The sequence below is a fragment of the Arctopsyche grandis genome, chromosome 9 (assembly GCF_051622035.1).
Source record: "Arctopsyche grandis isolate Sample6627 chromosome 9, ASM5162203v2, whole genome shotgun sequence".
Lineage (NCBI taxonomy): Eukaryota > Metazoa > Arthropoda > Insecta > Trichoptera > Hydropsychidae > Arctopsyche > Arctopsyche grandis.
In genome coordinates, this window is record NC_135363.1 from 5,129,491 (window position 1) to 5,155,274 (window position 25,784).

The 25,784-nt window shown below is 33.1% G+C and overlaps 4 protein-coding genes and 1 pseudogene across 4 annotated transcripts in view; 4 read left to right on the forward strand and 1 right to left on the reverse strand.

The window, feature by feature from the left end:
- LOC143916793 (uncharacterized) overlaps nucleotides 1-12,640 on the reverse strand; it is a 52,880-nt gene extending 40,240 nt beyond the window's left edge. The window contains exons 1-2 of the mRNA XM_077438042.1: nucleotides 12,629-12,640; nucleotides 11,896-12,508 (exon numbers count right to left, since the gene is read on the reverse strand). Of these exons, the coding sequence (XP_077294168.1) occupies nucleotides 11,896-12,508; nucleotides 12,629-12,640 (625 nt within the window). The remainder of the gene's footprint in view (nucleotides 1-11,895; nucleotides 12,509-12,628) is intronic.
- On the forward strand, nucleotides 7,793-9,468 carry LOC143917129 (cuticle protein-like). Its single transcript, XM_077438542.1, has 2 exons — nucleotides 7,793-7,804; nucleotides 8,632-9,468. Exons 1-2 carry the CDS (start codon nucleotides 7,793-7,795, stop codon nucleotides 9,466-9,468), a joined length of 849 nt encoding a protein of 282 aa, XP_077294668.1.
- A 1,230-nt stretch (nucleotides 12,641-13,870) lies between the features above and the next one.
- Nucleotides 13,871-14,702, forward strand: LOC143916795 (cuticle protein-like). Its single transcript, XM_077438043.1, has 2 exons — nucleotides 13,871-13,882; nucleotides 14,016-14,702. Exons 1-2 carry the CDS (start codon nucleotides 13,871-13,873, stop codon nucleotides 14,700-14,702), a joined length of 699 nt encoding a protein of 232 aa, XP_077294169.1.
- Nucleotides 14,703-14,764: 62 nt separating this feature from the next.
- LOC143916796 (cuticle protein-like) lies at nucleotides 14,765-18,225 on the forward strand. Its single transcript, XM_077438044.1, has 4 exons — nucleotides 14,765-14,787; nucleotides 16,331-16,381; nucleotides 16,782-16,833; nucleotides 17,617-18,225. Exons 1-4 carry the CDS (start codon nucleotides 14,765-14,767, stop codon nucleotides 18,223-18,225), a joined length of 735 nt encoding a protein of 244 aa, XP_077294170.1.
- A 2,548-nt stretch (nucleotides 18,226-20,773) lies between these two features.
- On the forward strand, nucleotides 20,774-21,932 carry LOC143916797 (larval cuticle protein A3A pseudogene; annotated as a pseudogene).
- Nucleotides 21,933-25,784: the final 3,852 nt, after the last annotated feature.

Here is a 25,784-nt window from a genome sequence, read left to right on the forward strand (position 1 = left end):
TTCTACATTCACACTTTTCAGTATATCTGCCGTCCATAAGGCAACGGGAAATAATTGGAGGTAAAAATTTCCAAAGAAAACTACATGACATACAATTGTGCTTAATACGAAAATTTATTTAAAAATTAAAATACTAAAAATTACAAGTTAAATGGAAACTAATTAATCAACATTATATCATTGTATGTATTGTGCTCCCAGGACGTTGATGAACATTTTTATTGATTGCTTCTCTTAATAAATGAAAATCATTAAATAAGTGCAAGTTTTTGGCACCATGGTGCTAAATGAAAAACAGCACTGAGGACTTCACTTGTGTTCCAGTGAATTTCAGGACTTATGAGAATAATAAAACATCTAAACTGTAAGTATTAAATAAGATAAGTAACTTTTATAACTGTATATAACCTGTGAAGCTAACCAATGGCGGTGAACAAGAGCTTCTGATAGCCAGCTGTCATCGCTTCGATCTGACAACCGATTTTGATGATTTCGTTAATTATTAAATTCCTCAAGCGTTGTTCCTCAATTCCTCAATGTTGGAAACATTTGCTTTCTTTAATTCAAGATAATCAACGTAGGTCGGTGAAATATCAAAAAATAGTTCAAAATCATCTCACAAATACTGCGCCATGTACACACAGTCATTGAAACTAATAAAAAGCTAGTAATGCGGATCATGTACGTAATATTGTGGAGGGGTGTAAAAAATGCATAATTTTTACTTTTGCAAGTCTAAGAAGGAAATTATACTGGGTGTAAGTCTATAAAATAAGCTGTAATTTATTTAATGTCTTGTTTAAACGACCCAGTATTATATAAATATAACATGCCATGAAGCTTTTCTACATATGTATTTATATCTTAGTTTGGTTTTCATGATTATCAAATTCTTAATTTATTTTTAAATGTAGTATTATTTATAATTTTTCATTGATTGCATTTTTACTTTATTTATGTACATACATATGTACATATGTACGAAGTATTAGTAGATGAAGTTTTGTGATCATTTTTCTTGTGACGTTATGAAATGTCTAATAATTTATAGTACATATGTTGATTTTTACACACAATCGATATTTTAAAGCAAGTTTAATGTCTCAGACTTGTTTTAACTTGGTCAAACTAATAATATTTTCAATAAAGTGTTAATATATGTATGTATATATATATATGTATATTACATAACACATATTGGTACAGCAAAAACTTGTTTTCTATAAATATGATATATTATAAGTTGTTTTGATTCTGAATTCAGTGTGAAACTAATCAAGAATACTATAATATAATATAAAACACTTCCTAGGACTAGGATTATGCATAATATAGCTATGCCGTATCATTTGTTATATTATGTATATTATATAAATAGCCTAATTTTGAATTGAGAAACCGGATATTTCTCCACATTTTTTAATGCTGATTCGAACGCTCTGTGTTCGCTGAATACCAATGTGGAGCTAGAGCAAATTGCTAATTTCGTGCACGCGAAATACTACTAATCTAGAACAATGAATTACTGGAATTCGATACGAATTACAGTCATAGGACATATCACACAAGGTCACTCTAGAATTTCATTCATTTATAGTTTTGGACCATTGTGGGATTACAGGAAGGACCTAATTTTAAAACGACATATACATAATTATTTATGGTAAAATTGAGATATATTTTTTCATTTAAAAATACTTGGGAAATGCGGCAAAGCCGATGGATCCAAATATATGTAGATATGAAATTTGAACAAAATTTTATACATTGATCAAAAAGGTGGTCATTTTTCTTGCATTCCAAAATTTGAAGATCTGCAATGATATAATTCGTATTCCCTTCCATTCTATTAAATAAAATCCATATTTTTTCTGTAATTATGCATTTACTAATTTGTATGGACTTCAAATCTGCATATGTACGTACGCTATTAATAAAATTTTGTAATTTTGGAGGATTCTACATTTATCAAAGATATGTACAATATATCCTTATAATTGCTTTTTCACCACATATCAATAGTTTCTATATGTATTTATGTACATCAGTGGCGGCTCGTGAAAATTCACAGTGGGGGGCTGCAGAGATGAATCGGTCATAGTAGCTTGATGACCATACCGGTGAGCAAATTTAAACAAAAATAGCATGCATATGTACTATATTGGGAGGGCTGCAATCCGCAGCCCTTATGGACGAGACGCTACTGATGTACATACACACATATGAATGTATGTATAGGTGGGAGCAAAAAATGCAAAAATTTGGGTCTCTCAAGATGAACCTAGTGGACAATATCTGTCGTATCAAGTGAACTTTAAATAAAAAAGCTCATCAATTTTAAAAAAATGTTCTGTACCTTCAACCAATTTATTAATCCGGATAAAAGTTTCTAAAAATTGATTTTTTTTCATGTATTTTTTTTTAGAAAAGTTTCGATTTTCATACTAATTTTAAATAGTTAAATAGTTACCTATTTCAGTTTATTTGAATCATTATGATTAGATATGACTGACGAACGAGAATTCAAAGTCGCTGTTTTGACAGAAACTCTTATACGAAGCGCGCCTCGCTGGCAACGGCCATTTGTATGGCGGAAGCAGAAATTTCAGAAAATCGTCCAGCATCCATCAATATTTTGATTACAAAAGTTTTTGAGAACTTAATTGGGTACCTATCTTTATTTTAATTACAAAAAAATAGCGACAAAATTTACGAATTTTATGAAATATAAGGAGGTCTAAAAAGTCATATGACGCAAAAATTTGCATTTTTAACTCTGATCTAATGTACATATGTACATACACGACTTTTCCATTTTCGTGATAGCGAGATCAAAATAAAAATCAAATAGGAAAAAAATTGACCTAAGATTGATCCCTGGGGAATCCCACTGAGAACAGAATCTTTTTTCATTTAACGTTTGATTGCATCCAGCTTACTTACTTTGCAATCTTTTTATAATAGTAGAACAATCTTTCAAATACAACTCAATTGACATATTTTTTTTCAACATTAGATAACTTCATGATATAATTTACCTTAATAAGGATAATTTTAACGATGATACAGTTCCAAAAATAATTGCACCACGTGCGTTCGATAAAGACTGATGCAACTGGCCCGTATCAACGATTCCCAATCGGCCTGACATTACTTACATTTCATTTATGTAATTCGCGACATTACCACATGACCGAAAACAGGTGGAGCACACAAACCGAGAGAGAAAGGTTACCGTATCGACTCGCAGAGCAATTTATTTTCCCCGAGTGACCTTCACCTCGATACACTTACCAGCTCGACCGGATGCTTCGATCTTCCGCCTGGTAACCGGTAATTTTCAATGCGAACACTACTTACATATTTTTTACCAGTCATTCAAGTAAGTACTTTTGCTTAATGAGATCTTAAAAAGATATTCGGGCGTGTGTGCTGATAAAAAATGATTCCGCGTCATTCGATCTGCATGAGTACGTTAATTAATATTCGAAATGTTAAAATGCGGAATTTATAGTCATTCGACGGATATGATTATTTAAATTGTACAGGGTGTTTGGTTTGCTCAGAGTAGATCCCCTTGAACGCGTCCGATGTATTAAATATCTGTCATAATTATTGTAAAAATAGCAGGTTAAATATACATATATGTACATATGTATAATGAGAGATAATATTTGATTGATAATATAAATGTGTGGCATTATTGAAGAATTTATTTTAATTATTGTAGAATTTTATAATTGGTTACTTGATATTAAATTTATATTTAAATAAATTGTTTGTTTGTTCAAAAAAATTAATTAAGCAGCATCAAATTTGGTATACTATCTCGAAGTATGTATACTATTAAATTTACTGAAAAATTTCAACTTTCACGTTTCCGAGCAACACCTGGCAATTCAATCAGTGTGAAATGTTATGATCTGCCGTTATATCTAAATAATTGCTGACACTATAGCTACCTTCAGTTTCCTTTCAACATTTGCTGTTTTTCTAGATATAATAACCGTGATTGACTGTCATAACTACAGGACGGATAGTTATTAGGGTATAGGAAAATATCAATAAACGTTTCAACTGTTTTGAATGCAAGAGATTAATAAAAAAAGTTCTTCTACAAAGTTGATATTAACCATAACGAATCAAACGCAAAATGTTCTAATGACTATCCGATGTGTAGTTATGACTTAAACTTATTTATTACTTTGACAATTCAAACGACCTTCAGAAGCCTTCAGTTGACATCTCGGTATGGATTTACAAAAGGTATTAAATTGTAGTATTAAACTTGTCCATACATATTATAACTATATATAAATTCTTTACAATATAAATATACAGTTCTTTATCGAATGGCTCCTATTCCAAGAGCTATCCGACTTCTCAATGAAATCGTTGTTGATCAGAAATCGTTGCTATCAGAGATTATTTGAACCTGGTAGCCTGCGCTCATCATTATTTTCATAATTGAATGTGATGTATGAGTGGAATTTTGATCTTCTCTCTTCCATTTGGGCCTCGCAGGGATTTTTTGTATTTGCGGCTGGTTCTTACATATATACATATTGGTGCTGGCTATATGTAGGTGCAAAACATTCCCAACTTTGTATTTTATTATTTGATATTTTTACTTTATCTGCAACTATTATGCTATTATTTTTTATGATTATGCTTAAATGTATTTTTGTCTGTGTATATGTTTGTATATATTTTTATTTTTCTCATCTCTCTGAATTTTTAGGCGCATTAGGGACTCCTGTAATGTCGCAATAGTCCAAACTTAAACTTAAATAAATAAATTTATAGATTATGAATTTGAAATCATATTCAAATAGTGGTGACTAATAGTAGGTAAAATGGTTTTTGCCAATTTGATGAGGAACCGTTTTGACAATTAAATCAGATAAATTCGCAAACTCTTCTAGGAAACGATTGACTTGGAGTCACAGATATATCCAAGTCTGATTAGCAGCACTGCAGAAATACTCCAAATAGATTCTCTTCAGTAGACATCAAGCCAGGGCTTGAGCCCGGAAATCTCTCAGTGGTTATCATTATCGCAACGACTGAGCTATACTGCTGGCTAGTTGATTGTGACTTGATTAGTTGGTTTCGAAATATTTTTAAAATAATATTTTAAAATTACGCAAACGTTTTACAATTTACATACGTATGTACATTCATTTTTTGTAATTATAAATATGCTATCACTTCTCAAATATTCAAAAAAATATATATATTTGTAAAATTTCAATCATTTTCATTTTTGAATCGATTCCTTATATTTTCAATTTAATAAAAAATCAAAATATTTTGTTTTATTTTAAACATTTGAATATCACAATCCAATCATTCAAGAACACGAAAAATTTACATGACAAATTTCCCTTGATTTGAAATATTCGACAGCTCGCATATACATATGTATGTATGTACACATAGCCAGTGGCTAAGTGTATCGTGAACTTGCATTATTGAGCCACAATCAACTTTAACGAGACCAATACTACCCAGATTACGACAAATGTCGTCCTTAACTTCCATATGTAAATAGTAATATGTATATTTATTAGTCGTTAATTTTAACGAGTTACCGAGACGCATATACATACGTACATAAATTGGCCCAGCATTTCGGTCGAAATTGGGTCGAAATTTCCATCGAAAATGGATCTCTTACCCAATATTGGGTGTCGACACTAACGCCATCGCATCATTGTCAATCGGTTTCCTGTTTCGACGAAGAATCGAGTCCGTTTTGAATGCAAGATGAGCAAGAAGTGCTGTCGAATTGCACGCCTTGAATTGTGCCCGAGACATGTTAGCCGTGACGTTTGCAGAGCAATGCTGGTAGGGTTGTTTGGTCACTTTTTTTTGTTGAAATGGCAAATGTTGCCCTTTCCGTGCTGGACAATGGTGGTTGATTTTTTTTATATTTATTTGCAGCCCTTTAATTCGTTTCAAAGTTAACGAGTTAAGAACTACTTTGTATCTACACGCCGACTTTTTTCTTAATTAGGGCTTCAGTTCAATGTTTAAGTTTAACATTTCAATGTTTAATATTCTCGATTAAAATTGATTTAATTTACTTAAATATTAATATATTTAAGATAAATTTGAAATTTATATAATTTATTAAATCAGAATAATCCTTTTTCAGGCACTTTATATTGATTAATATAATATTTAAGTGTTTTAGCACTAAAGATTTTGATTGTTTAATATTTAGTTAATTTACCAAAACATAAAATGTATAAAAAATTAATTTGGGTGAATTAAGTATGAAATTTATAAGATTCAAGGTTGTGAGGTCAATGACCGGTGTTTGTTTATACATAATTGTGGGTATTGGGTTTTGTAAATTAAAGATACATTTTTGCTTACGTCACGCGATTTAAAAATACGTACTTTTCATATTATCCGATTCCGATTTCGAATTTGATGTTGACTTCGGGTTTTTAATTTTATTATTATTTTTTATTGCATATTTTAATTGGCATAACTGATTCCCGATTTCTGTTTCAGTTCCGATGCCGATTAATTATTGCTATTCATAATGTAACTTTATTTTAAATCATGTATCAATCCGAAAGCACCCGTTGAAATTTTAACAAGCATAAAACTAGTATAGTTAATAACTAATGAATGAGTGTTTAATTGATGAATATTATGTATATAAAATTTTTGATCGTACAACTTTTTTTCTTTAATAGAAATTTTTAGTTTTCCAACCGCATATTTCGTCTCTAGTGATGCAGATTTATGACAAATTTGTCGATAAAAAAAGCACGAAAAATTAACATTTTTTTAATAAAAGTTTTGATAGCTTTACCTCTTTTACTTGCATGTGCTGATCAGCGATAAGTCCTCTATCATAGAAATAGCTTGGAAGTTTCTTGGAGTTATTGTAAATTACGTTAGGTGCAGATTGCCACTATCTGTATTCAGTTAAAATCCTATTTTAGTTCTTAAAGTATACTGTATTGAATGACAAAACTATTGTCTCACTATATTTAAAGAGTTGAAATGGTAGTAGAAAAAATAGCGGACAAAATTTAACTTTCATATCCGGTTAACGGATCTTCACAAAGTTTTACTTGTTATTAACTTAAACCTTTTAACTATGAAATTTCGATTAAATACGCTGAAAGGTTTCAGAGAAAAACTCAAAAAATCTTAGACTAAAAGTACTACTTTTGGTTGAGGTAAAAAAATAATGTATGAAGTTCCTCATACCTATGACATGTAAAAAAGTTTCAGTCCAATTCGTCGAGCAGTTTGAGAGATGATTGAATCCAAACATTTTCGAAGAAACCTATAAGGGTAAGTACAACTTCCGGTCAACTTATAATATTAAAAAAAATTAAACACAACGTAGACATTTCATTAACTGTTACTTAGTAAGTTTTAGTTTAATACAAACTCGGAAACTAAAAAAAAAAAAGAGTACGGATAAACTAATCCATGTACAAGTCTTAATTTACATTAAAAAATAATATGATTGACACATAATCACCAATTATAACAATCTAAAAAAAATGTACATTCTCATACGACGATTATCCATCTACCTACGTATGAAATGTACATAAAAAAATTGCCTCACTCGAGTGTGAATTTCGTATAGCACAGCCCTGACGCGAATTGGTAATTTAATTGCAAGAAATTAAATCAGAGAGCAATGTCAAACTCGATACCGGTACCGGTAGTGTCCTAAAGCAGGACGCGTATAAATAGATGGAACCAAGATTGGTCACCATCAGTTGGTACCCAGACAGTACAAGCAGCAGACATGGCTTTCAAGGTATAAATACCTACACACTTGACCAACCACCCACCCCTAATAACTAATCATTTAAATATACAAAACGTAAACCTGGTTTTTCCAATAGTTCATTTTTCAGTAAAACACTCTGAATATTCAATTTTTTTAAAGATTTACATAAATCACCAATTATACAAATCATGTACTACTCAGTATTAAAATTAGTTTGTAAAATATTTGGTTCTCAAACCCTTCCACTCTGGACTAAAACTTTCAATATTAAATATTCCAATTTTGTATATGAAAAGTATGTTATACAATACTAGGGGAAAAGTCATAGGAGTTCGCCTACTTACAGTATAGAAGTTAGCAATTTTGAAGATTATTAATGTAAATTCTTATTTTGATATTGATTAGTAATGTTTCAGACACACAAGCTACAGTAAATATGTTATTTTTAATAGTATATTTCAAATCATTTATCTGGTACGAAATCCAATTTTTTAAATTAATTTATAAAATTTTGCATTGTATGGAGAAAAAGTATAATATTTATTAATTTTCGAGATCAAAGTAAAAATAAATTATAATAGCTGAAGCATTTTTCAATTGATTTTCTAAATATTCATATATGGGAACATATATGTACATAGTTATTTTATATATTGATACTTATTATATAGATTTTAAGACATACAAATAAATGCTATGATAGTTATCTAAAAGATAAAAGTCCTTTTGCACCCAAATAAATTGTAGGTATCCCAGAAATAGTTATCCAAAAAGTGAAGGAGGTCCAAACTAAAAAGTACAAAATTAAAGGATTTAAAAAAAACAGATTTCATTTCATGTTTAAATTGTTACAGTTTTTGACCTTCGCCGCAGTAGTAGCCGTAGCTCGTGCTGGCATCATTGCCCAGCCCGCCTACGCTGCTTACTCATCTCCCTTGGCCTACGCTCCAGTAGCCAAGATCGCTGCTCCATTGGCCTACGCCGCCCCAATCGCCAAGATTGCCGCCCCAGTAGCCTATGCCAGCCCAATTGTGAAATCCATCGATGCTGACTACGACCCCAACCCACAATACAGCTTCGCCTACGATGTCCAAGACCACCTCACCGGAGACTCCAAGAGCCAACACGAAACTCGCTCCGGAGATGTAGTCCATGGATCTTACTCCCTCGTAGACCCCGATGGCACCAAGCGTACTGTCGATTACACCGCTGATCCTCACAACGGATTCAACGCCGTCGTGAGCAAAGAACCCTTGGCCGTTAAAGTAGCTGCCCCAGTTGCCTATGCTGCCCCAATTGCCAAGATCGCCGCCCCAGTAGCCTACTCTTCTCCCATCTCTTATGCTGCCCCAATCGCCAAGATCTCAGCTCCAGTAGCCTACTCTTCTCCTATCTCTTATGCTGCCCCAATTGCCAAGTTCGCAGCTCCAGTAGCCTACTCTTCTCCCATCTCTTATGCTGCCCCAATCACCAAGATCGCCTCCCCATTGGCCTACTCTTCTCCCATCTCTTATGCTTCCCCAATTGCCAAGATCGCCTCCCCATTGGCCTACTCTTCTCCCATCTCTTATGCTTCCCCAATCACCAAGATCGCCTCCCCATTGGCCTACTCTTCTCCCATCTCTTATGCTTCCCCAATTGCCAAAATCGCCGCCCCAGTCGCCTACAGCGCTCCCGCCTATTATCATTAAATAATTTATAATAAAACCACTTATTTATCATGTGCAATATGAATAAAAAATAAATTATTCACACCAAATTCAAATCCTTTCATTTCATTGGTCATATTTGTTCCCATACAAAACTATACATGTATATATCTAATTTAATACGAATTTGAATCGATATACATATATGTAAACATTAAAATCATTCAAATTCATTCCAAGCAATTTTCAAGATATTCTTATATATTGTAAAAACAGCTGACTATTATTATTAAAGCATGAAATTAAATACGGCTAAATCACTCCTGCAGAGATTTTACATATGTATGTACATATGAATAGGAAATGTAAGTACATTATAAAATAGATTTTAGAATAAATATCAAGGTTCAAAAGACACCTGCTTAAGAAGGCTGGACAGCACAGCCGTACACAAACGTACTATACTTCTCCCTTCCTCAATTATGGCACTAGAGAAATTATTTTTTAATATGGTATGGATATCTACCATCGGGGTGCATCTATCGTTTTATTTTTTTGATTAATTATTTTTTATAGGAGCTAAGAGCCGCCAAACATCTATAAAATCGCCTCTTTTTTACACCCACGAAACGACTCCAACGTGCTTGTTTAACGGTCGATTTAAAAAAAAATACGCAGATACATGCACAGAAAGTATCTTTCTCATACCGATGATGAAATTTTTTTAAAAATTGGTCCAGTTTTGGAGAAGAAAATAGGAGAATACGAAACCTCGATTTTGTCAATTTAAAATACGTTTTATCTGGTCGAAGCGCAACTGTCGCAATCACTCAATATATATATTGATATATATTGTCGCATTCACTCAATATATACATACACTCAATATATATATCGAAGAAAGGAACGGTAACAAAATTAAGGTTTCGGGTGTACAGCCCTCTTAAGTACTCGTTATTTATATGCAAACCTATGTAGCATAAAAGTTTAAGAAACTATTGGTTGGATATTGAAGTATTGGAAAAAAAATAGCAATTCCTATTTATGAAAATATTTATTTATTTTCAAAATCTACAACGAATAATTGTAGTCATAAAACAAAATAAATATAATTTTACATATATTTTTGTTGTTTTTGGATAATTGTTGTTAATTTTTAAATGTATATAAAATCTACTATTATTTTATTTTCTGCATTATATGTATTTACTTTATTGGTAAAAATAATAAAAAAAAGAGGATATCATCATCAGTATGCTATTCTTAATTCGTTATTATTTAAGAGTGAAAAGATTAAAATGATAATGGATGACGTGGCTAGAATAATAGACGAAAGACGGACAAAATAAGTGCTGGAATGGTACCCGAGAGAATTTAAATGGGTGAAAGAAAAATGGATGGAAGTAATTAGAAAAATATTTGGGGGAGATGGATTAGAGTTGCATAAGGGCCGGGCCGCACCGTGCAACTTTGTCGGCCGACTAGTTGCGCGATACGAAAAAATATATGGAAATGTGTGCGACAAACAAGTTGACGGGTGTGGCATGTCCCATCTACCTGCATGCATTGGTCTGGTCGCCCTCAACCAAGTCGCTCACAAGTCGCACGGTGCGGACCGGCCCTAAAACAGAGACGAGTAGATGTGTGTTATAGAGGCCGTTAATCATGATGATGATATAATCCTTATTTCACTAGCAACGGTGACTGGGGGACTTCTATTAGTAGCAGTCCATCCGCTTCGGGACAACAACTTTACAATATTTTTGTTTGATTAACTTCACACTTGGCAAATTTAAAGTTTTCAATCTTAAACCATATATGTAGATGTTTGGAAGGGATCAGATCCAAGGGACTAAACGCCCCACACAAAATTTCCAAAAGAAGTACATTTTTTTACTTAAAATTGTTTTCTTTCCCGATCAACGCAATATAATTCAGCTAGTTGTAAGGAATTGTAAGATTCTATTAAATAATATATTGTATCAAATGTAAACAACTAATTAAATCTAAATTTCGTGTACTGTTCAGAACTAGGATCCTGGCTGATACATCCACTGCTCGAGCTACTCACTGCCTCAACCTAATAACGAATCATGTTGACGTCTTTTCAGTTAACCTTTCCAATTTTAAAATTTGATTATTTGTTATAATTTAAAAATGTTTTTTTTCTTATTTGCGTATTTTTTCTTTTTCGTATGATTTTTTTGTTGTTTAAATGTTTGTTAAAAAATTATTTTAATAATAAATAAATGTATATCTTTCTTGTTATTAAAAATGAAATTAAAAAAGTACTTTAACTTTCAGTTGTTTATTATGTCTTAAATATACATATTATATATATTTACAATATACCTATACATTAATTGTCGATAAATATTTCATAATCTAATAATAAATTAATCCCGGTGGTATTCATTTAATAGTATGCGGAGGAGCTGTAAGAGAGGGGAGAAGCGATCTTGTTGATTTGGGAAGAGTAACCCAAAGGAGAAGCGATCCTGGCGACTGGGGAAGAGTAAGCCAAAGGAGAGGCAATCTTGGCAATAGGGGCAGAGTAGGCAAGAGGGGCAGCGATCTTGGCAACTGGGGCAGCATAAGCAAGGGGAGCAGCTACTTTGACGGCCAAGGGTTGTCTGCTTACTACAGCATTGAATCCATTGTGAGGATCAGCAGTGTATTCAACGATACGCTTGGTGCCATCAGGTTCGACCAAGGAGTAAGATCCTTGAACTACGTCTCCTGAGCGAGTTTCCTGTTGGCTCTTGGAGTCTCCAGTAAGTTGGTCTTGGACTTCGTAGGCGAAGCTGTATTGTGGGTTGGGGTCGTAGTCGGCATCGATGGACTTAACTAATGGGGAGGCATAGGCGAGGGGGGCGGCAATCTTGGCAACTGGGGCGGCATAGGCGAGAGGGGCGGCGATTTTGGCTACTGGAGCAGAGTAAGCCAATGAGGAGCCGATGCCAGAGTAGCCTGAAAGTCCAGAGAGTCCGGAGTATCCGGAGATTCCAGAGTAGCCCGAGTAGGCAGGCTGGGCGATGAGTCCAGCTTGGGCTACAACCACCACAGCGGCGAAGAACAAGAACTAGAAGTTAAAAATAAAATTAGAAATCTTCCAAAAATAATAACTTATATTGAAATTATATATTTTTATTTTTTGTGCAAAGAAAACTACAACCTCTAGATAGGGGTTGGTTTAGCTTACTTTGAATGCCATTTCTGTTTTGCTTGATTAGAAGACTTGAAACAACTGATATCCAGTGGTCGACCACTACCGTATATATACAACTTGTCCTGTTCACCCGAAAACTTGACATTGTATTCCACTGGACATTCGAAATGCTCGTGGTATATTTCTGATGCAACTTTCGGCAAAATGTACGCGTTCGCTAACATGTCCAAAGTGTCTCAATTTTAATTACGCAATGCGATCGTTGATCGACATTATTATTACAATGAATTGATTATGATATGTTGATTCCATTGAAAGAGAAGACTGAAAGCTTATTTAGAGAAGACTGAATTCAACCATCTGTTAGTGATGCAGATGTAATACCTAAAACAGATGATATCCGTTCACTTTTTTATTGTTCTAAGATAGAATTTTGTTTGAGGTTAAATATAGAGGAGGCACAATTAAAATTGTGGAATTTTTCTGTTTCTTTTTCTAAAATTTATCACAATATTTGGAAAAAACTTTTGTTAGGATCCCAATGTCTGAGTGTCATATGTAATTTTGGTCTAATGCTGCTGAAAACGTAATGGTTCATTCACATATGTAAATATATCAATTTTCCTTTAAGAAAAAATTGTAGGCCAATAAAATTTATTTAAATAAGAAAACAAAGGAAATCCAAAAAAAATACTATACACAACATACATACATACATACATATATTCATAGGTACATATATTGTACTTCATCATATTTTTGGTTACATTTGTCTCATCCCAATGTAAAAACTCTCTAATATTCCATTTAACGCTGACCATAGAAAAACAAATCATTGCATCAATTTTGGGTAAGTTGAATAGTAAAAAAAATTTAGTAGTATTTAAAGTAGGTAGTATTTAAAAAAAATAAAACAAAAAAGTTAATATTAAATCTACGATGATATTCATTAATATGTAAACGCGCTACCTTATATTATATTATTCATGTTCATAAAAGGGCAGGTGTCTCTAATTTATTAAAAGCAGTTTGACAATGGTCTGACTGAACGAAGTGAAAGATTTTTGTATCACATAATCTACAATTAAGAAATTTCGCACGCGTTAGCGAACACGCACATTTTGCCGAAAGTTGCATCAGCTATTATACCACTAGAATGTAGTGACCCACAATGTCAAAGTTTTCGGGTCCGAACATAACAAGTTGTATAAATATCGATGGTATTCAACTACTGAATATCAGTTCTTCCAAGTCAACTGCTCTAGCAAAACAAAAATGGCATTCAAAGTGAGTAAAATCCTAATCCTTTGTCTAAGGGTTGGTGGTTATCATTAAACGATATAAATAGTTTTTTTTTTATTTAAAGATGTTAATTTTAAACATGTATACTTTAGTGTAAAATTTTATTTTCCACTTCCAGTTCTTGTTCTTCGCCGCCGTAGTGGCTGTAGCCCAAGCTGGACTTATCGCCCAGCCTGCCTACTCTGGTTACTCTGGACTCTCTGGACTTTCAGGCTACTCTAGCATCGGCTCCCCTTTGGCCTACTCTACTCCAGTAGCCAAAATTGCCGCCCCCCTTGCTTATACCGCCCCAGTTGCCAAGATCGCCGCCCCCCTCGCCTATGCCTCCCCATTAGTTAAATCCATCGATGCCGACTACGACCCCAACCCACAATACAGCTACTCCTACGAAGTCCAAGACCAACTTACAGGAGACTCCAAGAGCCAACAGGAAACTCGCTCTGGAGACGTAGTTCAAGGATCTTACTCCTTGGTCGAACCTGATGGCACCAAACGTATCGTTGAATACACTGCTGATCCTCAGAATGGATTCAATGCTGTAGTAAGCAGACAACCCTTGGCCGTCAAAGTAGCTGCTCCTCTTGCTTATGCTGCCCCAGTTGCCAAGATCGCTGCCCCTCTTGCTTACTCTGCCCCCATTGCCAAGATTGCCTCTCCCTTAGCTTACTCTTCCCCAGTTGCCAGGATCGCTTCTCCTTTGGCTTACTCTTCCCCAGTCGCCAGGATCGCTTCTCCTTTGGGTTACTCTTCCCAAATCAACAAGATAGCTTCTCCCCTCTCGTACAGCTCCTCCGCCTACTATTAAATGAATACTTATGTAAATACCTGCCGAAAATTAATTTATATTTAGATTATAAGATGCAATAAATGATTGAAAATCCTATTCCGCCGTTTGATTTTTTAGTATTATAATATACATAAAATGCGACATTCATATAAAAATATGCATACATACACATCCGATTATGAAATTCAGTTTATAATTTTTATCAAATCAAATTGTTCGTGTGATAAAACTATACACCAAAAGCAATATACATATAGTATGTATGTTTGTACAGATATATATTGAAAAATATTTGAAGATTAAGCACTTCGTATTGTGCAAGTAAACCTGAATGTATGTACATACACACTCTGGATTATTTATTTATTAATAGTTTTGGACCATTGTGGCACTACAGGAAGAACCTAATGCGCCACAATGGCCTACATTTAACAAAGATATAAATACAAGTAAAATTAGTAAAAAAACAGAAAAATTAAAAAGAAGAAAATATGGTAAAATAAAATAATAATAAAAAAGTAACTAAAGAAAAATAACAATACAATTAAAATAGTACATAAAAATGTACAAAGGAAAAAGAAAAAGTAAAATAAATAAAACAAAATATGAATAAAAAATAAAATCACAGCGAGGCCCAAATGGAAGAGAGTAGATTATATGTATTTAAAAGGCTTATGATAAATAAAATTACCTATTTAAATCATTATAAACAATAAATGATAGGGTATTGCCTTATTAAAAAAACTTATTCAATGAAATTAATTTTAAATAATTTTTTTTTCAAAATAGATTTTTTCTCTTCTCTTCATCGGAAAATCTATGACCCCACTCGTAGTATAATATCTAGTGTAGATGGCAGATTAAAACAGCATTTTGAGTCTGAAAAGAACTTATATATGAAATATATGAAGGAAAAATATATGAAGTATAAATAATATGCTACTACTTTTTTTGTTATGTATATATATATGAAGTATAAATAATATGCTACGTCTTTGATTGTTATGAAAATATGTCAATTTTATGTCTGAATAAAATATTTACATATAATTTGTTTTGAATTTGTCCTTTTTACTTTACCTATGTACGTAGTAACAATAACAACAGGCGGAAAACATCATGGCCATAGAATCTTCGGCAGTGGTACGGCCTAAGCACCCGAGCTCTATTACGGGCAGCAATGGACAAAATAAGAATGGGACATCTAGTTGCCGACGTTCTAGTAGGACATGGCACATGAAGAAGAAGAAGAAGTCGTAACAATATATGAAATTTTGTGATAATGCGAAAATTTGAACTCGAGATTTTGACTGATTGGAACTCAGAATTGATTACTGATCACGATTACATGATCTAGAAAAAATGTGTGTGTGTCTGTGTATTTTGGGGATTTTTTGAACACCGTTAGTCCCATCGAACTGAAACTTAGTATCGGTTACTGAAATTCTTATCGACAGGACGTAAGTTTTTTTTCAAATTTTTAAGTTGACCGGAAATGGTACGTCCCCTTATATGTAGGTGTCCTCTTTTTTTCAAGTTTTTGAATTAAATTATCTCCCAAATCGCTAACTGAATCGTAATGAAATTTATTATTTTTACATTATTATCACAATGAATTGATTATAATATGTTGATTCCATTTAAAGAAAAGCTTATTTAGAGAAGACTGAATTCAACCACCTGTTAGTGATGCAGATGTAATACCTAAAACAGATGATATCCGTTCACTTTTTTATTGTTCTAAGATGGAATTTTGTTTGAGGTTAAATATAGAGGAGGCACAATTAAAATTGTGGAATTTTTCTGTTTCTTTTTCTAAAATTTATCACAATATTTGGAAAAAACTTTTGTTAGGATCCCAATGTCTGATTGTCATATGTAATGTTGGTCTAATGCTGCTGAAAACGTAATGGTTCATTCACATACATATGTAAATATATCAATTTTCCTTTAAGAAAAAATTGTAGGCCAATAAAATTTATTTAAATCAGAAACCAATGGAAATCCAAAACAATTACTATTTGTCTTAATAATTTATATTTTTTTCTGTTTCTTTTTCTAAAATTTATCACAATATTTGGAGAAAATTTTTGTTAGAATCCCGAAGTCTGAATGTAATATCGAATGTTGGTCTAATGTTGCTGAAAAGGTATGCTTTAAGAAAAAATTGGAAGCCAATAAAAAACATCCAAATGAGGAAACTAATTTAAATCCAAAAAAAATAATATACACAATATACATACATATATTGTACTTTATCATATTTTTGGTTACATTTGTCTCATCCTAATGTAAAAACTCTCTAATATTCTATTTAACGCTGACCATAGAAAAACGAATCATTGCATCACTTTTGGGTAAGTTGAATAGTAAAAAAATATTAGTAGTATTTAAAGTACATAGGTAGTATTTAAAAAAAAATAAAACAAAAAAGTTATTATTAAATCTAAGATGATATCCATTAATATGTAAACGCGCTACCTTATATTATATTATTCATGTTAAAAGAGCAGGTGTCTCTAATTTATTAAAAGCAGTCTGACAATGGTCTGATTGAACTAAGTGAAAGATTTTTGCATCTCATAATCTACAATTAAGAAATTTCGCACGCGTAGGCGAACACGCACATTTTGCCGAAAGTTGCATCAGCTATTATACCACTAGAATGTAGTGACCCACAATGTCAAAGTTTTCTGGTCCGAACATGACAAGTTGTATAAATATCGATGGTAGTCAACTACTGAATATCAGTTCTTCCAAGTCAACTGCTCTAGCAAAACAAAAATGGCATTCAAAGTGAGTAAAAACCTACCCCTTTGTCTAAGGATTGGCGGTTATCATTAAACGATATATGTAAATAGTTTTTTTTTATTTGAAGATGCTAATTTTAAACATGCATACTTTAGTGTAAAATTTTATTTTCCGCTTCCAGTTCCTGTTCTTCGCCGCCGTAGTGGCTGTAGCCCAAGCTGGACTTATCGCCCAGCCTGCCTACTCTGGTTACTCTGGACTCTCTGGACTTTCAGGCTACTCTGGCATCGGCTCCCCTTTGTCCTACTCTGCTCCAGTAGCCAAAATTGCCGCTCCCCTCGCCTATGCTTCCCCAGTAGTCAAATCCATCGATGCCGACTACGACCCCAACCCACAATACAGCTACTCTTACGAAGTGCAAGACCAACTCACCGGTGACTCCAAGAGCCAACAGGAAACTCGCTCTGGAGATGTAGTTCAAGGATCTTACTCCTTGGTCGAACCTGATGGCACCAAGCGTATCGTTGAATACACTGCTGATCCTCACAATGGATTCAATGCTGTAGTAAGCAGACAACCCTTGGCCGTCAAAGTAGCTGCTCCTCTTGCTTATGCTGCCCCAGTTGCCAAGATCGCTGCCCCTCTTGCTTACTCTGCCCCCATTGCCAAGATTGCCTCTCCCTTAGCTTACTCTTCCCCAGTCGCCAGGATCGCTTCTCCTTTGGGTTACTCTTCCCAAATCAACAAGATCGCTTCTCCCCTCTCTTACAGCTCCTCCGCATACTATTAAATGAATACTTATGTAAATACCTGCCAAAAATTTATTTATATTTAGATTATAAGAAGCAATAAATTATTGAAAATCCTATTCCATGTTTGATTTTTAAGTATTATAATATATGTACATAAAATACAACATTCTTATAAAAATATGCATTCATACACATCCCTTTATGAAATTCGGGTTATAATTTTAGTCAAATCAAATTGTTCGTGTGATAAAAACTATACACCAAAAGCAATTTATAGTATGTATGTTTGTACAAACATATATTGAAAAATTTTTGAACATTTAACACTTCGTATGGCGCAAGTAAACCTGAATGTATGTACGGCTCCCAGAAAGATGCACTAAATTGCACTGAAAAGTAACGCAGCTTCGAGAAGAACTATTTCTCAAAGGGGCTCAAAAAGTATTTACGCAATAGAATTCCACAAAAAAAGGCTAGCACCCTCGGATAACATACAAATACACCCTTCACGCTTTTTTGTGGAATTGCGTTAGTTCTCCTTGAGCAACTTTGAACGTTTAGATGTCTCGAGAGTTCAACTATCTCGAGTGCATTTTTCCGGTCATACACACTCATGTACATACACACTCTGGATTATAGGTATGTACAAGGCGTATGATAAATAAAATTACCTATTTAAATTATTATAAACAATAAATGATAGGGTATTGCCTTATTAATAATAATTATTCATTGAAATTAATTTTATCATAATATAATAACTAGTGTAAAAGGCAGATTGAAACATCATTTTGAGTCTGAAAAGAACTCGGAAACATATATGAAGTATAAATAATATGTTACTACTTTTGGTTTTTGATTGTTATGAAAATATGTCAATTTTATGTCTTTATAAAATATTTACATATAATTTGATTTTAATTTTTACATGAAAATTTTTTCATGTCCACCAATTTAAAACTTTAGAAACTGCCTGAAAAAGAGAAATACACTTTATTTCTCAATAGAATTTACGGAATATAAACATATGTAGAAGCAGTATATATGTAAATATGTATAGTACATAGAAGCCACCATTTGCAAATCACATTTTAAATCTGCTGTAAACTTCTTTGTACAAAAAATATTGATCCATATATTACAGTTGCTGAATGTCTTTTTTATTTTTATGTAACAAATTTTGACACGTAAATGTACACATTGATACCTAAAAAGTTTCTAAAAGTAAATTGTAGCTATGAAATAAAATAAAAATTTGAATAGTGGGAGATATAGGATATATGGAACACTGAGAATAATGAGCAAATAATATAAATTTGAAGCAAAAAAAGTAACAACAAAATGGATCAATATGAGGGGGAATATTGTAAAAAGAAGAACAAGATGAAATACAGGAATATTTGGTAGAACGAGGATGAAAGTGAAATAAAGAAAAAATTACGATGGGATATGATTGGACATTAGAATAGGATTTTGCTTAGTAAATAAGGACTATCAATTATCATAAATTTTTCACTACATAATATGTATTCATTATATATGTACATTATACTTAGAATTTTGGATTCTCGATAATGACAGAAATAATATGGTTGGTAATATATTGATTTATTAAATATAAGAATAATTTATTTTAAGCTTTTAATTTTTCTAAACATACATATACTCATACATAACAACAATGCAACTTCCGAAAAGTGAGCATTTACTAAGCAATGAAGAAAAGCTCAAAAGCAAAGACTTGATTTAAGAAGTAGATTCCTGATATAATAATACAAACATAATTGTGATTGAGAGAGATGAAAGCATTAATTTAATAATGAAACCGGTTTTTATTTTATTTTTAATACTTAAATATTAATATTAGTATTTGAGTGATTAAATTCCAAACGCCAATTACTAATGGCATCTAATATATGTACATTTGGCAAATTTTATATACGTATGTATGTGTGTACATATACATACATAAAAAAAAGACTAGTAATAAGAAGATACATTACAGTTGTTGGGAATTTAAATCTAAATAATAGCTAAACACCTATCGACTTAAAACAACTATATATTTTTATTGGTAAGTTGTAAAGAAAAGAGCCATTGAGGTAAAAAAAAAAAACACTCTGTAATATCACTGGGTATTAATTTCTTAACTTTAGAACACAAGTTGTAAGCGACCTCGGCACGAGCAACAACTGTAGTGTTGATCCTATAGCTAGTAAATTATAATTTCGTCTGTATCGAATAAAATCATTTTATTGAAGTAAATCTCTGAGATCTATTAAAATTAATATATTCAGTTTAGTTTTGGATGTACAATCGTTTATGGATCGTAGGAGTACGTATCGTAATCGAAACAGTGACAATGATTCGACTGTACAGATTTTTGTACTAGATTTAATTGGGAAACTTGACACTGTTAGCGAATTCGCACATTTTGGCGAAAGTTGCGTCAGCTTTATATTATACCACGAGCCTGTACAGTGCCACAACATGTCGTTTTCAGATCTTAGTAAGTTGTATAAATACAAGTGGTAGACAACCACTGGATATCAGTAGTCTCAAGTCCACTGCTCTAGCTAATCGAAAATGGCATTCAAAGTAAGCAAAACAGCACACCACTTAAAATAGATGATGTCAATGGATGCTTTAAGTCCAACAGCTTATCATTCCAGTTAACTTCATCAAACCCTTATGGAAAAAAAATATTTCAAAACTTTTTTATTATTTAAATTTAAATGCTTTATTTATTCATCGAAAACTAATTTTCGAAAAAAATAATTGGACTCGTTGAAATCGAGAACAGTAGAGGTTGCTATTACATAAAAAAGTCAGTTTAACGAATACATACATACATCAAAGAATACATATGAAGGCATTATATCACGCCTTTAAATTACTGGATCACATTTTTAGGGCGAATTTTTCATATAACATTTGCCGTTAAACTGTTCCTTACTTTTTCCTTCTTGTATATAAATCATATTTTTATTTCAAATTCTTTTAATTAAATATATGCATTTATGTATGTTCATTCAATGGTTCATCGAAAAACTCCATACTAATTATCAATTTCAACTTTCAGTTCCTGTTCTTCGCCGCTGTGGTGGCCGTAGCCCAAGCTGGACTTATCGCCCAGCCTGCCTACTCCGGCTACTCTGGAATCTCCGGATACTCTGGACTCTCTGGACTCTCAGGCTACTCTGGAATCGGTTCTCCATTAGGCTACTCTGCTCCAGTAGCCAAGTACGCCGCCCCCCTCGCATATGCCGCCCCAGTAGCCAAAATCGCCGCCCCCCTCGCCTATGCTTCCCCATTGGTTAAATCCATCGATGCCGACTACGACCCCAACCCACAATACAGCTACTCCTACGACGTGCAAGACCAACTCACCGGAGACTCCAAGAGCCAACACGAATCGCGCTCCGGAGACGTCGTTCAAGGATCTTACTCCTTGGTCGATCCTGATGGTCTCAGGCGTACCGTTGACTACACTGCTGATCCTCACAACGGATTCAACGCCGTCGTAAGACGTGAACCCTTGGGTTACAAAGTAGCTGCCCCAGTCGCCTATGCTGCCCCAATTGCTAAGATCGCCTCTCCTTTGGCTTACGCTTCCCCAGTTGCTAAGATTGCCTCTCCCTTGGCATACTCTTCCCCATTGGGCTACTCTTCCCAAATCAACAAAATCGCCTCTCCCCTTTCTTACGGATCTCCCCTCTCTTATGGCTCTCCCGCCTACTATTAAGTTAAGATCGAACGAATATTTATTTATGTTTATATAATAAGATGCAATAAATAGTTAAAATTCTATTACAATCCATTGTTTGATTTACTATTCATTTCTAAACATTAATACATAATCCTATGTCACAAATCTCATTTAATAAGAAAATTCATACCTTTTACCTATTTATTTATTACAACGTATTTAAGATTGACGCCAAAAAAGTTTCTAATGATTAATAACAAAAATTAAAAAAAAAAAAAATATATATATATACATATATATATATATATATATATATATATATATATATATATATATATATATATATATATATATATATATATATATAACGAAGTTATATTATAAATTGTTTATTACTGGATTATACAATACGTTTGCATTGTTAGATGAAATTACAGAAAATCTAATATTATATTCATAAAATTATATATTATATACACATACATATGTACATATGTATATACAATTATCAGGGCGTTCTCCTAAAGGCAGAAGACAAGACCGTGTCTAGGGGCGCTATATTGAAAGGGCGCCACGAGTCACCATTATTTTATTAGGAAATTTAAAACATTTTATATTCAACTTAATTTTTCTATTCAAAGTCAAATATCAACCGCTTATGAATAAACAATAAACTGTCGTTGGTACAAATGGTTTCTTGGAATTGTATTTTTATAAAAAATATATAAAATACTTAACCAATCAAGCAGAATAGACCAATGGTTAGCATATAATGCTTTGAACAGTGGTCACAGGTTCAAATCCCACTGGTTTCTTCTAGACAGACCTTGGATTTGTGACTCCAGGTCGATCGTTTCCTATCAGAGTTTGCCAATTTATTGTGATTTTCGTTGAAACGGTTCCAACAAATTTATATACATACTTTCTATGACAGTGATAATATTTTTATCAAATTTACAATGTTTCTGGTCTGGAAGGCGCATTGGGGATACCTGTTAGGCCTTCCTGGTATAAATTAAAGATATAAAAAAACAAAATATTCGCATGAAGCTATATCAGTCGATCAATTCACTGTTGAATATAAATTAATGTCTTAATTGCCGAATTTCTTCATGGGTATCCGTATTTTTCTAACCTTACCCGTGGAAAGGAGCTTTTTAAACTAAAGTTATTAAAAACCTGTTTATGATCATCTATGAATCAGGAGCAATTAGACAGTAAGTCGTGCGGGTTAGTATATCCGAATATCCGCACACATATTTGGATATACTCTTGAAAACACGCGACTCTAACGAAAGTGGTGACCGGAAAGGTGGCCTAAGCCAGGTATGCACCCTCAATAGGTCGCCTATTGTGATCGCACTGTAGCAAAACTCGCCCAAGCGGATACCACCAACGGACAGTTAGGGCGCAAACACACAGCGCGGGATGCGGGATGTTGTACGAGGGACATTTTTTTTAGATAGTTTTAAACATACAGAAAAAATATGTTAGACGGCGGTCATATACGCGGTAACGTGTGGTATATACATGGGACCGTCTATTCATTGGAGCGGTCTCGTTGAAATTCTATAGTATTGTTTATCCTTGCTTGACGGTGATATATACCAATTCGACCCTCCGGATCATTGCTTGACAGTGATCGATAACGGTGTATCCCATATTTACAAAAAAATATAGCAAAACTTGTCGAAATAATATGGTTGTAGGAAATAAAAACTACATTAAGGATTTCCAGCCTTTATTGTTTAATAATTCAGTTTTAAACTTAATTAGTAAACAATTAACAAAAATAGACAACTTCAACTTAAATACAATAGCTCTCGCCGAAATTTTTCCCTAAGGCAAATATGAACACGTGAGTTTCAAAAATAAAATAATGTTTTCTCGTCACTCGTTCGAGTGATTTATAGTTAGCCGAGTATTTTTATGGTAGGATACTACAATATTAACCGGTCTCCGTGACGAGACAGAATGTTAAATTACAGAAAACGCAAATATCGGAAGGCAAAGATCGAAAATCGAATGAGCTTAAGTCGAAAGATCAAAAAAAAATGGTGCATGATAAACGGTACATACTCACTTAAATTGCGCGAGCAGGATACAACAGGAACAAGAGGAACAGGCTTTTCCTCCCGTATTAATGTGCGCGCGCAGAATACGGGAGGAAAAGCATGTTCCTCTTGTTCCTGTTGTATCCTGCTCGCGCAAATTAAGTAAGTATGTACGTGAGTATGTACCGTTTATCATGCACCATTTTTTTTTGATCTTTGCCTTCCGATATTTGCGTTTTCTGTAATTTAACATTCTGTCTCGTCACGTAGACCCAATATTCACATACCTTATACTTATACTTATATTTTTTATATTTGTTATTCGATTTTCAATTTCGTATTTTAAACAACAATTAGTGGTAAAATTAATATCAGCCAAATATCATCTTATCATGCCCCTCCTTTAGGGGGGTGGGGCTGACCAAGGCTCTGGTCCAGTGGCTCGGCATTTGGGGTGTCTGGGTGTACCCAGACTGATTAAAATATATCGTTAGAGTTCGATTACACTGATCGACACGAAAAATGGTTCAGAGACGAGATATGATTTTTCTTGTAGATCTATGCCCAGTAAACACAAATCAGGTAATAAAAAATGTTGATTGGCTCAAGATTCGGAGATACATATGTATATGTGTTTTTTAAATCGCGCGATTTTTCTATATCTTGGTGTTGTTCTGTCGATGTCTCAAAATCTGTCAATTTCCTGTTCAAAATGAATATAGAAATCTATAGTCGGGTATTTTATCTTTCATTTTTAGTAGTTTTCAGCTTTCAAATCTCTCTAAGTAGTCGTCCAGTTCAAATCAAAAGTCAAAGTACGTATTTTCACTTGGAATTTTTTCTCACTGCTAAGAGGGCTGTACACCCGAAACCTTAATTTTGTTACCGTTCCTTTCTTCGATATATATATTGAGTGTATGTATATATTGAGTGAATGCGACAATATATATCAATATATATATATATATATATTGAGTGAATGCGACAGTTGCGCTTTGACCAGATAAAACGTGTTTTAAATTGACAAAATCGAGGGTTCATATTCTACTATTTTCTCCTCCAAAACTGAACCAATTTTTAAAAAAATTTCATCATCAGTATGAGAAAGATATTTTATGTGCATCTATTGGCGTATTTTTTTAAAAATCGACTCATCGTTAAATAACCACGCTAGACTCTTTTCGTGGGTGTAAAAAAGAGGCGATTTTATAGATGTTTGGCGGCTCCTAGCTCCTATAAAAAATAATTAATTATAGCATATTAAAAAATAATTTCTCTAGTGCCATAATTGAGGTAGGGAGAAGTATAGTACGTTTGTATGGACAAGGCGCTGCTGTCCAGCCCTCTTAATACTATTTTATATTGAAACATGTTTGTTTTTTGTTTTCGTTTAAAAGAGTTAATTTGGAAGTGTGCTGAATTTTAAATCGGTAAAATTTCGAGCTAAAAGCTCGTACTAGTATTTACTCGTATTTACACGAACCTGAATTGAATTAATAGAGATAATATATTAAATTGTCTTTATATGAGAATTAAATAAAATTCCACTTAGAAAAATCATATTTCGACTATTCTTGTGGATTAATAACAAATATTATATTGATAACTGGCTTACCTCGATACAATAAACGAATTTTTGTACCTACATACATAAACATATATGTACATATGTTGTTCAAGTAACTAGAAGAAACATGACAGTCGTTGGGAATTTGGATGTAAATAAAACATAAACACATATTGATTTAAAACTCCTATACATTTATATTACTTAGTTGTAAACAGTGGAACCATTGAAGGAACTTATGGGTACTCAGTAATATTACTGGGTACT